Source organism: Myzus persicae, unplaced genomic scaffold (assembly GCF_001856785.1).
Source record: "Myzus persicae strain clone G006 unplaced genomic scaffold, MPER_G0061.0, whole genome shotgun sequence".
NCBI lineage: Eukaryota > Metazoa > Arthropoda > Insecta > Hemiptera > Aphididae > Myzus > Myzus persicae.
Window position 1 is genome coordinate 140,366 of NW_019104038.1, and position 16,150 is coordinate 156,515.

The following is a 16,150-nucleotide window of genomic DNA, read 5'->3' on the forward strand; positions in this document are numbered from 1 at the left end:
ATATAGTTATATATATTTAGAATAATTAGTTGGGGAAAACCTAAGATTGGCGTTACTGTAGTTCTTGCAGGCCTTTTTTCAACTTAAAATAGCTTATGAAATCTTCTTACTACTATTATAAATTCTAGTAATATAATATAATACAAGTTATAAATTCTTTATGTAGGTAATTTAAAAAATTTACAATTACCTACCAGATCTAAAATTCCAAAATAAATATATAGGAATATTATTCATTATTACACCCCACCATATTTTTTCTAACACAATAAACAGTATCCTATATGCGCCATTAAAGTTTTGTCGAAATTTTTTTATTAAAACATTTGAACGTTTTGTCTAATTGTGTTCCTAACCTATATAATATATTGTGTAGTATATGTATATATATTATATATATATATGGTATCCACATTTTTTCACACTGTTTATATACTTAGTGTAGACGTGTAGTATGTACTACAGTTTTATTACAAAAACTATAAAATGTTAGTTGTTACCTATTTATTTAATGTACTTTTTTATATCACAGATGTTCTGATTAAAAAGAATCCATTTTTATTTGTCGATGAATTTACGTTTTTTTATGGTCTATTGTATTAACGTTGAATGTAGAATAATCCTATAATCGTGCTTGTTAATCAATTCACTGTACTGAGTGTAGTCCACAATATTATAGGGTTCGTTCAATTTATTAAGTTTTTAACTATAATTGAAATCATATTTGCTATACAATCGTACTATTCGTACTTAACAGTGTAATGAGGATGTACACGATTTCGGTTTAAAATGTATAAATATTAAATTTCAAATTAAAATTTAGAAATATTAAAAACTTTAAAATACAAATGGTTGTTTAAAAATATTTAATTTTCATATGAATCCATACACCAGCACTGATCATAGATTTTATGCTTATGCAAACGAATATAGTCCATGTTTTTTATGTTGAGGTAGGTTTATAAATATTTTAAATCGCTGATTTAAAACATTTTTTAGCTGAATTTGTGTTTATGATGACACAAAGTCATGTTATTTTTTTAAGTACATCGTTGTTTCTCAGTATAAAATTGTTCTATGAAACTAGTAAAATAATATGAATAGTCATATTTCCTACTTAAATAATACCATCAGGTGTCATTTGTTTCTGTCTGACTAGTTTGAATTATTATTGTTTACTATATTTTGTCTTACTATATTATTATTTCAGTCTATAACACGAGATAAATGTGAAGTAGAAGTCTGGGCTTACCTTGGTGACTTCAGAATATTCACCACCAATAAGAGGGTAGCAGGCGCCCCTACAAGTCACTGCCTATGTTTGGTGCCTGCTAGTGGCATAAAGCAGTACATTGCGTGCACTTCCAATAAAACGCAATCTTATTGGATGTGCGCTATGAGATTGTCGAAAGTGAGGATTAAACTATTTTGTTAAATAAATAATAATTGATTACTTAAATAATGACTTAATACTGTTTGTTTTGTAGTATGGAAAGCAATTAAGAGACAACTACAGATCATTTGTGAAAAAGCACAACGATGCTAATGAATATGAATACAATAAGAAGCCTTTGCCCAATGAGAGCGTACGGTCTCACGTAGCTATGGACTTTTCTGGAAATGTTGGTCGTATTGTAGAAGATCCTAAAGAAGCGCTTGCCATTGCTCAAGCGGAGCCTGGTAGTGTGCGGCGAAGTTGGCGATCCAGTGGTCGATCTACTCCTGGTCTTCAAACAGCTGTCACAAAGCTTGAAAATGATATTCACTTATCTCAGCCATGGTATCATAAAAACATGAGCCGTGATCAAGCTGCCAATGTCCTTAATGGACTTGGGAACAAAGATGGGTAAGTACACTAAATCTACTTATAAAGTAATAATATTCATCTTAATTTATCCAAAAACAAAAATTGTAGGGTGTTTTTAATAAGAGAGAGCAAAAGTAAATGCGGATCATATGTACTAACATTCAAATGTGGTGGTAAAATTATCCATACACCTATTATAGCGGTATGTATTAAAATTTATTTATTAATTTCCTCTTAATTTCATTACAGTTAAATAAATATTAAAAATATTTTTACAGCAAATGGATCCACTGAACGATCAAGTTTGTTTTACGCTAGACAACGGTGTGATCAAGTTTTATGACCTTTTACAACTAGTAGAGTTTTATCAATTAAATGCAGGTAGTCTGCCTACCCGACTGATGCATTATGTTGTCCAAGTACCAGTCACCAAATGAAATTTGCATTAATACAATGCACAGACAACATACACAGTTCCTGTTGACACAAAATATTCTCATCCAAAAGGTGTGTGACCTATAAAATAATGACACAATTCTACAGGTAAAATACCTATGGTTTAGGTATTTTTATTATCTCGACCATCAAATTACTAATTATTTATCTTTTTCTTTTTTCTCTTTTTTCTTTTTCCAACGTACCATAACGTTATTGTAAAAAATTTGACTGAATCGTTAAAACATCTACCGTTTGCACTTTTCGGACTCAAAATTTTTATATTTCTGTGTTACAATTAGTTATTAACGTGTAATCCTAATGGATAAAATAATTTTGCGCGATCAGTTCCTAGATTAACTAGTTCGTAACATTCAATCAAGCACCTTTAGGACTTAAAATTTAATTGTAATATTAGAGAGAATAATAATAATAATAATAATAATAAAAAATCATTAATAATTATTGTCATTTAAAATAATATAATATTTATATTGTGATAATTTTTGTCTTGCATTTAAGCGTGACAGACCAAATATTTAGCAAGTAAGCATACCTAATAATAAATGGAAATAACATATTATATTTAACTTATTTAACATGGTATTCAGTAGTCAATGTAAAAGCAATAATAATTGTTATTATGAAATTTTTAAGATCCTTTAAAAAACAAAAAAAAATTGAAAAGTAGTTTATGACATATATTATGTGTGTGTATTTATATATATAATATATATTATGTTTATATGTATCGATTGATAGAGTGGACTATGTTATTTTTCTCAATAGCTCATTTAGCTAACACGAGAAAATGGAAAAACACTATGATCCACTCTAATACTTTATGCATGTTAGTAAAGCAAACAGTATCTACATTCTATAATATAGCATATCAAAAAGAATACACTATACAGCTCTTGAAATAGTAATAATTCATATTACCTCTATAATACTATTTTAATCATATCTGTATGTCACACTATTGTTTAACCATTTAATAGTTTTTAAAATAACTCATTTTATTTTTTCATGTATTCTTATCATTATTTTTGTAAAACATTTTGAGACGTGCATGGTATGGTTGGTAGATAACTTTTAACACCTACTGGTTAACTTTTTGAATTGTACAATATCTGAAGAGTGAAGACTAAAGTCAACACATTGTATCCTGTTTTACTCACTGCTCATATTGTAACACTTTAATATCCAATATTATAATATATACCGTACAGATATGATCTCAAATTCTTCACTAATGATAATATACTATTTTCCTTTCAAGATGTGGATTACCGTTAGGTATTATTAAATATTTATTTGTTTGTTTTACATTTAAGACACACACTTTATCATGATATATAATACTGTAAAATATGAAAGCTTTCATACAAATATATTTGAATGTATGTGTGTATAATACCTTTGTGCTGTTGTTGTAATTATTAGTTTACAAAATTCCCAGTATTGTAATTAGACATTTATGCAATGACTACTAAAAAAAATTAAAAAAAATTACATAGGAACGGTATAATTGTACCTAATTAATTGTGATGTACAAATAAATATAGTTGTTAATACATACATACATGCATACATACATACATACATACATACATACATACATACATGCACATATTGTATTTTAGTTCTAAATTTCTACTCTTTACATGTGACATGTATTAATGTCATGTGAGTGTTTGTTTTCATGAAATTGAGTATATATTTATGTATTACAAGTATAAAAATATATACATATATATTATATCAAGCAATCAATAGGTGATGACGTTATTTATATTATAAAAGTTGATTCCATACTCCTTTCATGGTGAAAAATAGTCATGTATATGTGGAAACAAATGTGATAAGCGCAGTGCAATTAAATAAATAAATACACGCGGTAAAAATAATATTCTTTTTCACAATAATTTTAACATTTAGAATATATATAACAATAAAAAAAATTATATATTATTATCAAGTCAATGTTTATGTGATCATTAAAGTACAAAAGACCCAATTTATTTTAATTTATTTTTTTCCCTGTAGAGTATTACAACTATTATTTTATTTTTATTAATTTCAAAAAAAAAAACTATTTATTTAAAAAAAAAAAATGCGGATTATGGTATGGTCGTGTTTTATATATCGACATTTTGTGTTCCTACGAATTGTTATTATGAAAAAAAAATTGTGTAATTATATTGTATGATTATTATAATTTTTAATTTATTAATTTTTGCAATATCTTACGTTCAATGATGTACCATGTATTGTAATTCGATAATGTTTAGTTGATAAGTATTATTTGAAAAGAAATTATATTATTGTATTATTTGTATTTTGATGGAACTCTGCTCCCTCCCTTCCAATAGTTAAATTTTATAGACAATCAAATCCTAGGCAGTTTAAAAATAAAACTTATTATATTATTTTTTTTCCATATAATATTGTATTTAATTATGAAATAGAAAATACAATATAACTTATTGTTGTGATTTTGGTGCGTATAAATCATGTAAATTGTGTAAAAAAAATCTGTACACTGACATGTCTTGTGCAAACTTTAGATTCAGTGAACAATGATGAAAATTATGAAATGTCAATTTTTTTGACAATGCATGTTTTCTTTATAATAATAACTAACATTATGTATTTTTGTATACTAGATATAAATAAAAAAATTCACGAACTATTGAAATTTCTGTAGACACATCTTTGTACAGTTTTTGTTAGATCAATTAATTATTTATTTTTTTATTATATTTATACTAATGTTTGTATATTTTCTATCTACGTCTTAACCAAGGTATTGCATGATAACATAACCAAACAGAGTTCAAGAAATTTGGATGGTTCTGTCTAATCTCTGACCTCATTGAAAAAAAACAGATACAGCTGTATCATTTATTATGTTAATTATTAATAGAGGAAGCTAATGTATAAGTAGATAAAAATGTATGTAAAAAATTTGTTTTGTTAATAATCTCTTTCTCCCTCCCTCTCAAACAAACATTTACATAGGAAGAGTTATCAAAAAGTCCTGCATTTCCCAACTGTTGATTTGTGAATTTGTATATAATACATATGTATGTGTGTTTCAAGGGGATTAATCAATACACTGCTTATGCACATTTTTATCAGTACTATGAGGACACTGCGTAGTAATAAAGTACATAGTGCACACCATGTTTGATAAAACCATTATTGCGCAGCAAATTAAATTTAAAAAACTATTTATGTCAATAATTAAGAAAAAAAACATTTCTTATTGAACTATTCATCAATTTTGTTATTTATTTTTGTTTTTAATGTATGAATCGCATGTCTATATGCATCTGATGGTTTCTATATTGGCAGAGGAGTAAAAACTTATTCAATTTTTGTAAAATTTCACTGTTCAAATTAATTGTGATTGTGTTTCGAGTACCTCATAAAAAGTATAGTGCAATATTTAAAAATATTGTTCTCATTGAAATTTTATCACATAATATAAAGTCATAAAGGGTAGGTACAATATTATTTTATGATAAAAACATTTTCTAGTGCAACATACTAAATGTTATAATAGGAATAATATGAATACATAACAATATAATTTATAATATACAAATAAGTAATAACTATTAAGTACATTTTAGCTTAAAAGCATTGGTTTTATCTATTATTTATTTGACACATATTTTCAGTTAGACAGTTAGTCAAAACTATAAATTGAATGTTAACTTATTTTTAAATTGATATTTTCCCTATCAAAATAAAACAATTAATAATGGATTTTACAAATATTTGGAGTAAATAATAATCATAATATGAACTATGAACCCAATTAAATTGACTGCCACTATGTTTACGGCTATACAGAGTTATTGTAATTTTACTACCTTGGTCCTTGAGTATATTGTGTCCTTGCCCATTATTATATCCATTATTGCTTCTAGTGGCATAGCCAGGGGAATTTTTGGTGTTTAACCTCATATTGTCTTTTTTCCACTTCATAAATGTATTATATTTTATATTAATAATTAATGAAAACTATAAAAAACTTAGTTTAATTTATACTTAACTCCCTCCCCTTTCATAAACCTGGTTACCCCACTAATTACTTCGTTAACTTCAAACTTGATATATGCATCGACAACTTGGAGAATGATTGTAGTAACCTATAAAAGGACACGGTTCATAGAAGAGAACAACAATTATTTTTGTTTATGCGTTTTCTGTTTCACCAGTGTCAATTGCTACTTAGGTTAACGTAATAGAACATCAGTACTTATTTAAAATTAATGAAAAATGTTTATTTTATAAGTGATTAAGGGAACTAAAAATACAAATAACGTTTTACATTAAAAACAAAAAGAAAACGCTTATTCAATTTAATTATTTAAACTGGCGGAATATAATCGAAATTTGTCATTAGTAATTTTAAATTGACGTGTATCGAAAGCCAGTGGAGGTATCGCACACAAAATGGCATCCACGGTTTTGGCATCGATTGCGACTAAACGTGTACATGTTTATGTAGGTACAATTGTACAAAGGCAATAAAGTTTCTCATAAAAACTTAACAATTTTGAATATTAAAATTTCAGAAAATTAAATAATATTTAATTAAAAAATGTAATGATCATTTTCAAGTTTACTTCATAACTAATTTATATTCGGTTCTAGAAATGTATCGGATAACTTGCTTGGTTTGTAAGTTAATACAATTGACAAAATATTTATATTATTGGACAATAAAAAAATTATATTCTTTTGGCACTTGATAATTCGTTGACTAGTGAGAACCGCTGAGCACAGACCCACGCACGTACACACAAATTGCCTATACTTAACTCCTTGATGTTCGGTATCCAATATAATCACACTCACTAAACAACGTATTTGGAGTATGAATAACATTTTGTGATTAATAATGATTTTCTCTAACCTAAAAATTTGAATTTACTTAGTACGCAGTAAGAGTGTTCCCTGTGATTTATTATGGGTCATAATGGAGGTACTTAAAATGTTATTAACGTCTAATTGATATTTAGGTTGCCTATATGCTGCACCGCCTGATCCCAGAAACAGTGTAGCGTTGAAAATAATAAAATTGTATTTTATCCACGGAATAAATATTATCATCGGTTGCCCGAGTGTCGGCGTATTTTGTGAAATTATACTCAACCAATCAGCCCTTTAGGTCTATTATCGCCTCAATGACATAACATTAACGAAACTATGAAAGATGCATGTTCGTAAATTCCAATTAAGCAAATAATTTCACCATGATGGCATCAAAACACTAATATTTTTATGCTTACCTATATTATATAATGCCATAATGGGTATGTACGAAAACCATATGTAGGCATTAAATGACAATTAACTATTAAGCATTTTAATATATCATGTATTCATGTGGACTATTTTCAAATAGCTTTTCATAGTTAATACAGATACAGTAGTCGTTAGTAATCACTAATCGCCGAGGTACTTAGTGAAAAAACTTAAATAATTGTCAATCCTTGTAAACATTATGTTTATATGTTTAGTTGTATAGAACCATATGAAAGATATTTATTAGTTACTGCAGACCGTTGGTGAAACTATAGAAATATAAATTAATTGGTAAGATACTAAGATGACATAGGTACCCAGTGCTTAACTATTAGAGGGCTATTTTTTATTCTTTTTGAGAATCATTTAACATTGACCAGAGCACATCTACAAATATGATGGAAAATTTCGAAATAAAAATAAAAAACGGTAAGTATATACTATCTCATTATGACAATATACGTTTTAGACTATCGTTATTATAAGTACTGCATTAGTACCTAACTACGTAAAGGTATGAATGCTTATAAATTACAACGCAGTACCTTTACCCATCACCGCCATAACCCATCATAAATTGACAATAAATCATAATTAATAACGTATAATAACCAATTTCTGTAGGGATTCAAAGGTCTTTACTTAATCCTTGAATTAGTGTATATTTCATAATCGATAAACCAGCCACCAGGGGTCACCAACTAATAATTTTGTAGGGCCACATTAGGTATCTGGAAATTGTTCGAGGGTCATCAAAATTGCAGACGTCGGTAAAAACCAATGAACAAAAATGATCAACTACAACACTAGAACATTAAAGGTTTTTACTTTTTTTCTTGCCTGTGGGCCGGATAAAATTTGTGCTATGAACAGTTTTTTAAAATAAATATAGGTGTGAGGTTAATATTAAGTTTTAGAATCTGAATCAAAATTATAAATTGTAGGTACTTCAGGACAGAAAAAAGACCTTCGTTTTAGGTTGACATTAGGTACTGTATTAAATATTTCCATGTCCAAGTAGTTAAAACATCGATGCCCATAGATACCTACATCATATACATTCCTATTTATTACGTCATCTATATATCTATGCGTAGGTATACGTGTTGCACGCATTTGTAAAGCTCGTATTTAAGTTGAACATTTTCAAGATCAATTTATCATCAGTCAATTTTCTTTACTGTGCAGAATTAGGGTTATAATTTAACGAGAAAGATGATATTGCTAAGTTATTTGTATTCTTGGTCAGTCAATAATATTCACTGATAGGTATTTTTATTCTCTGCTAGTAATATGAGTATAGCTGATATAGTAGATACTAATAAACTCACAATTTCGAAAAAATTTGTCTTTAATACAATTTGACAAAAGTATTGATAGATGGCTATTTAATATGCATACTTCTTATACAGTTATACATAAATGTATACATTTGTAGTTTTTACAGAACGTCTTACAATGATACACTGAAATTGAAGTTTTTTATAAATGTATTTATAAAAAAAAAAAAAATGTTATGTACAAATATATGAATTACCTATATTATATTTTATATGAATTTCGTGAGTTAAATTGGTAAAAGTATGTATAAACGTAGTCATATGTAGCAATTATCTTCAAAAAATTAGATAGGTTATATACCTGACCTGCCATAAAAATTATTTTTCTGAAAAAAATTAATTTAAAAATCAGACGAAACAAACTTAAAATCGGAATTGTTATAAATAACTATACAGAATATGAAAAATGTATAAGATTAATGAATAAATGTTTTGAGACGAGGAACTTGTCCCCAATCCTTTTGAAAGATAATATGAACTTGTAATTGAATAAATGATCATTAGCAAAGGATGAACTTGGACAAGGCTAGAATTATAGATTCACTCTGTGTGTTAATAGATATCAATATTTAAATAAAATTATCTATAGACTTTCGCGTTACAAGTATGATGTAACAGTTTTTTTTTACCAACGATTTTAAATTAAATAAAAATTTTTTTTGAAAAAATTCGAATAGCCAATTTGTAAATCTTACTTTCAGACAAATGTTGATGGTAAAAACGTTAATTAAAGTCAACTAGTCTATTTTTTTAAATATCAAAATTTTTTTGGAATGAATTAATTTAAAACTTTTTTTAAAATTGTCTTTTCGGGGATTTCCTGACATATTACCTATGCCTTAAATTATTTATTATCCATGTAATTTTCATAATTTTTACTTGCGTTTAATTAGTACAATTTTTTTTTTAATTTGGCAGGTTACAACAATACAGCCTGATGCCCCGAAGACTGTATAATGATGTATACACAACAATACAAATATTAACTACCGATATCGATACTTAACATAATAGCGCACATATATTTAAATGTTGAAATAATATATTAAACTATTATGTAGCTTACATTTTGAGAATTTTTTCATTTTGCCTCCTCATTAAAAGTTTACTAAATGTAAATTTAAAAACATATATTTGTTTGCGTATCTACCAAAGTATATAATTATTTATATTTTCAATTTTTATCAAGTCTTCCCAATACAATTGGTATGTATAGAAAACTGGAGTCCGACATGTCAATAAAAAAAAATTAAAAATCATTTTACGTAAGTAAGTACATACCCAGAAATAAAACTATGAATCAAATATTTATTTTGGAATTTTGATTGTAGAGTAAAATGACACCATCCTTTTACCCACCTAATATAATAATATGGATATATGATGATTATGTTAATAAATGCTGGTTATTTCCACGGAAGCAAATATCTATAACCTAGTCATCTGGATATTCCAAAATGATTCCAGTAATTGTTTATCACAATTTATAATAATACGTTTACCAAGCGTTACTAAATTCTGTTGAAAGTGATTATACTGGTTATACAGTAATACAGCTCGACAACATCTCCACGAATTATCAATTTTAGCTTTCACTGAGTACCTACCCATACTGACTATAATCGGGAAAAAATACTTAGGTACATCTGAATTTCGATGAATTATTGTTTCAATTACCATAGACTAAAAATGAATATACTGAGCTGTTCATAATAAATAGTATAATACTTAAACTAGTGACTGGTCATAAAATATACGTACTACTGTACTAGCTAGGTGTATGAGATCAGAAGGTTTAATTATTCAATGTTTTTACAATTTGTTCAAGGTTACAAGTTTATAACATATTGTTTTTTCTTTTATTACTTAGACGTCATGTAGCCTTATATAAATATATAATCCCATACCTAATGTATTTTTATATTTCATTTATTATATTCGCATTTTTAATGATTTACATGATGCAATTACATATATTTAGAAACTTCTTAGGTATGAAAATAATGGTCGATAAAATATTAATTTACACATTTTATTGTTATTACTTATTACTAGTGATTAGTAACCATTGGTTATAGTTAAATTATATTCATTGTACCTATAATATTGATAAATGGTTATTAATACTGTTATTCACACACCTATATTATTATATGATTTATATACAATACTACGTCTCTATATTATTTAAATTTACATATGTGCTTTTAATGTAAGTAATTATATACTGGGTGATTCAATAAGCATGCTCATCCCCTTTTTTATTCAAAATCTGATTTTTAAAATTTTTAAATATATTTTAAAACCATATTTTCAAATTCTCGAGAATTGTTGTATTACTTAAGAAGCGTCCTGTAGAGTTATAAACTTCAGTTTTTCAAATGAAAACCCCCCATATAATTCAACTATAAATTATAAAGTGGATAATTTTTCTGAAATTTTTGACGTATCAAATTCAAAATTTGTACTAACTACTAGTAGCTTTGAAATCTAAGGATAAAAGGTCCATAGTTATGAGTTATAAGATATGGGGGCTATCGGCTATGGTGATTTGAAAATTTTAGTCATTAATATTTATCTATTGATATTAATAAATAATAATTTGTAAATATGGCCAAAGTATAAAAAATACTAGATGCAATTTTACGACTACAGTGAAACCTCTGAATAGCGGACACTCTTGGTCACCAACATTTTGTCCGTTATTCGGAGGTGTCCGTTATTCAGAGGGGATACATTTTTGAAATTTATTTGTATAATAATGTACTATGTATGTAAATATACATATATGTAATGTTTTTACTTATTATTTATTGTAAGTTATTACATTTTTATATTTTTACGAATTACATATTATTATTTAAAGTATATTTTTACAATCAAAATCAAAAATTATTATTTATTATTATAACTTTTCTGCGAGTACACGAATTCCTACGTTTCCGTTGTTTTTACGGTAATCTAAAATGTCAATTTTTTCGCGGAGCGACAACCGCTTTCGTTTTAACGTAGTCATCGCGTCGAAAACCGTCACTAACTGACATACTTTTGTCATAAGACATAATTGCTTCACCGATAACCGAATTTGTCATAATCGTATCGTCCCATAACGAGTTTGTTATCGTAATTACCTATGTTACATTATTACAAGAGTGCATACGAATGTGAATACGTATTACAGATAGGCATATTACAGATTATATTTTCAAATAATGATTAGGGATTTACCATTATTTTAAAAATTCCCTAATAAAATAATGTCCGTTATTCGGAGAGTCCGCTATTCGGAGGTTTTCCTATTGAAAAGTAGTGAAAATGTCCCCGTTCCCCAAAAAACGTCCGCTATTGGGAGGTGTCCGCTATTGGGAGGTGTCCGTTAGTGGAGGTTTCACTGTATTTTATATTTATAGAAAACCAGTTTGAAGGACTATTATCCTTAAACCAAATATTTAAATAACTAAGAAACTGCTCATTTGATTTTTGAATGTAGTACATCATTTCCAAAAAAATTATCCACTAATAAATTTATAGTAAAAGAGGGAGTTCTTATTTTAAAAATAAAAGTTTGTATCACCATAGGAAACTCCTTAAGTAGTAAAAAAAATTCAAGATTTTGATAGCATGGTCTTTGAATATAGTATTTAAAAATTCCAAAAATCAGAATTTGAATAAATTCAATATTAAAGGAATAAATGAGAGTGGGCATGATTGGTGAATCACTTTGTATACAAATTAAAGATCCGTTGGACCCTGGGACACAAATGCATTTTTAGTCAATACTTTTTACTGAAGTATACTTGTACATAACTGTGTACCTTCAAAATAATAATAATAGTAATAGGACTAGCTGACTAGGTAGTAGGTAGAAAAATAATAATTAAGTAATATTAATTATTAAAGAATAGCAGTACCTAATACACATTACACATATTATATTTAATATTTTAATAAGATCACACTGTTTTATATAACTGTTATTAGGTAAATTTTCTTGTGTCTCAATTTTCCGGTGTGGAAAGATATGGGCCCAGCCGCTTAGGACCCTGCCTCTTCTGCTACCCCTTAATCGGTGCACTCGTTGCAGGATGAAGTTGTCTGGGTATTATTAATTCACTGTGGCCGTTTTTCGTGTAAGCCGTGTGGACGTTTGGTTAAAATGCTTAAACCGTTACCATATGGTATACCAAATGACAAATAACCAAATAGTTTGAAACTCGAAAATAGTAAAATATACTTAATTGTGTGGTTGAGTGATTATTAATGACCATATTGAAATCGTTTTTCCTCAACAATATTATTTTATTTGGTGAATAACACTTTCAAATAACACATTCTTACTGGCCACATGGTTATTATAGTGGTTACGCCGGTGGTGTAATTATACCTTATATAACTTATAAAGCGCATTAGCTAGGCTATTGATTATTGTCTATTTACTATACCCTATGACTTATTTTTATGTGTAGATTTACTATTATATGGGTACTAGTTCCTAGATGTTAAGTTATAATAGGAAAGTTATTGTATCTTTTAATGAGAAAAAGTCAAACAAATTCTTTATTAATTCTAAACATTTAAGCTACCAACTATAAGAGTTTGAAACTCACGACTACTGTTTCCGGACATAATATTTTGTACTTTAAAAGAAGTGACTCTTTTTAAATAACTCAATATTAGAGTCAGCATACATACGTGAAATTTTAATTTTCGGCACAATGAATCCTTTAAAATAAAAACAGAGAAATAATACATTGTTGGGTGAAGCTAATGCTACTTGTGTATCATTAAAACATTGAAGACCGTCAAAATATAGAGCCCAACGAACATATAATTACTGACACTTGCATTTTTTATAACTCTTTAACTTTAAAACTTAGGCACTGGTTTGTTATAGTCCCGACTGATCGAGTAAAAACTTATTATAGCCCCACCACTCAAGTTTGTTATCTCCCCGGAGGCCTGTCCTCCGGCATCCATAATAATAAACATATTGGAAAAAACATTCAAAATAACAAGAACAAATAATAATTATAATAATAATAATAATTGTTAGATTATTAATCCGAAATATTTATTATTATGGATGGAGGAGCTATAATGTTTTCACTCGCCCGCGCGGGGCTATAACAAACTAGAACCAAAACGCATGTTACAACATTTTTCACTCGACTCGAAAAATGTTTATCACCTCTAATGTACTTATATAGTACTTATAAGTTCCACAAGAGAATAATATTCCACAAGAGAATAATCAGTTTTTGCAGCGCATCACGATTCACGACTGACGGCATTAGCGACACCGTACCCCAATTCCCTCTCTAAATGTCCTTTAAACAATAGCCTTCATCCGAGACCAGACATTTCCGACTCGTGGCGAACCAATTCCTTTTCTTGGTGTAAGTTCTCAGTGGGTCAGCTATAATAACTACTATGACATTCCTATAATTATTTTTAATTATTTTACGTGCACAATTTATGTATTTATTTTATGTCAATTCAAATTTGTATTATAAACATATAAAAATTGGCTAGCTTAGATGACTTCGTTCCGACAAATACAAAATATTTTGTTGTTTTGATAATTAATATAAAAAAAAATCTAAAATAAAATAAATGTAGCTCAATATAATAAACTAATAGTTTTCAAAATTATTGTCAATAGGAACAACATTTTCAACATTGTTGGAGATAAATAAATATGTTTAGTCGTTTGGATATACAAATAGCTTCAAAAAACATATACTGAGTAAAAGATGAATATTCAACTAATCACTCTTAGATGACTCTTCTATTCTATGTCCCTGATGTCAAGTGCAATGACTTTTACCAAAACTACTGTTGTCTTTGAACAAAATTTAGGAACTTTAAATGTATAATGTTTCATTGCTTCTATTTTAAACTGTATGTTTGTTGTTACTACATACTTTTATTATTGTTGTATTATTCTTATTGCAATATCAATCGTAATCAATACCTTTACATCTTAAGGTCCTCCAATCATTGTCAATTTTTTTAAGTAATTATTTGTATCTGTTGCAAAAATAACGTCAACAAATTATATTATAATAACATTAAGTTTTCCTGATATCAGCAAAACTTTTTTTTAATAATTAAAACAGTAGAATTAATAAAAATACACAATATTAATAATTTATGAATGAATTGATTTAAACAGATGTGATTGACATGATGAAATAAGTCATCCATTAATGGCACTTCAGTTTGATTTACAAAATTAACATACCATAATTATACATAATATAAGTACAATACTAAATGAGGTCACGACATCATCTGCTCTACCTACCTACATATTTAACATCCGTTCACATTCAAATTAATATTGATTTACTTGTACTCATGTCAATATAATATGTTGCACCTATTATCGCATACTTTTCAATAAGCAACTTATTAATTACCTAGCTATAATTTATTCTATATAAAGTTTAATTTCAATACTCAAAAGTTCTACCAAAAACTTATAGTTTTAAAATATACAATAATTTAATAGGTAGTATTAATTAATTTGAAATGTATACCACGTGATAAGTAACAGAGGATTAAGAAAATCATATTTCCTTTATTTTCTCTAATCTCTTTAAAATGAACTTACGATATTATACTTTAGTCTGGAAAAATGAAAGTCATCACTTTTTTAATTAATTGATTAGAATTAAAATTTAGTTTTAAAGTATTTTACAACAAAAATCTCCAGAGTCCAAACAAACCAAAAAATAAACTTTGTGAATTTATAGATATAAAAAGATAATAACTTGTTGCTCAGGGTTATACAGTAAATCTACGCACATAAAAAATCTCATTTTCTCCATTCCCTAGGGTGTGGAGTTTTATGATGAAAAAATAATGCTTTGTGAGAGAAAAAATATAGGTAAAATTAACGGGTCGGCAGTTTGCAGTATTAAAGAATTTTAAATGGTCAGACTGAGAAGTCGTAAAAAAAAGTTCTTTATATGAAAGTTATAACACCTCATATAGCTATATAGTGACTTTACTGCTATTTTATTACTCGTTTTTTGCGTCGGACATTTAAGTCTTTTTACGACTTGGTATACTATACATACAGATTGCAGAAACTAGGTACTATATCATACCATAAATTGGGATTAATAAATTGCTCAAATAAATATTTTTTTATACAGTACCTATAGTATTTTTATTGGGTATAATATATCACTATAAGTATAATGGACATGTTCAATTTTAATTCATTGATAATTGA

General features: G+C 27.4%; 1 protein-coding gene across 5 annotated transcripts in view; it reads left to right on the forward strand.

The window, feature by feature from the left end:
* LOC111037884 (growth factor receptor-bound protein 14-like) overlaps positions 1–4,687 on the forward strand; it is a 96,389-nt gene extending 91,702 nt beyond the window's left edge. For 3 of the 5 annotated variants that reach the window (XM_022320730.1, XM_022320729.1, XM_022320732.1), the window contains exons 8-11: positions 1,211–1,411; positions 1,488–1,846; positions 1,916–2,009; positions 2,086–2,244. In XM_022320730.1, the coding sequence (XP_022176422.1) occupies positions 1,211–1,411; positions 1,488–1,846; positions 1,916–2,009; positions 2,086–2,244 (813 nt within the window). Of the gene's footprint in view, positions 1–1,210; positions 1,412–1,487; positions 1,847–1,915; positions 2,010–2,085 lie in introns of all 5 variants that reach the window. The other 2 variants (XM_022320728.1, XM_022320731.1) reach the window with 1 other exon arrangement.
* Positions 4,688–16,150: the final 11,463 nt, after the last annotated feature.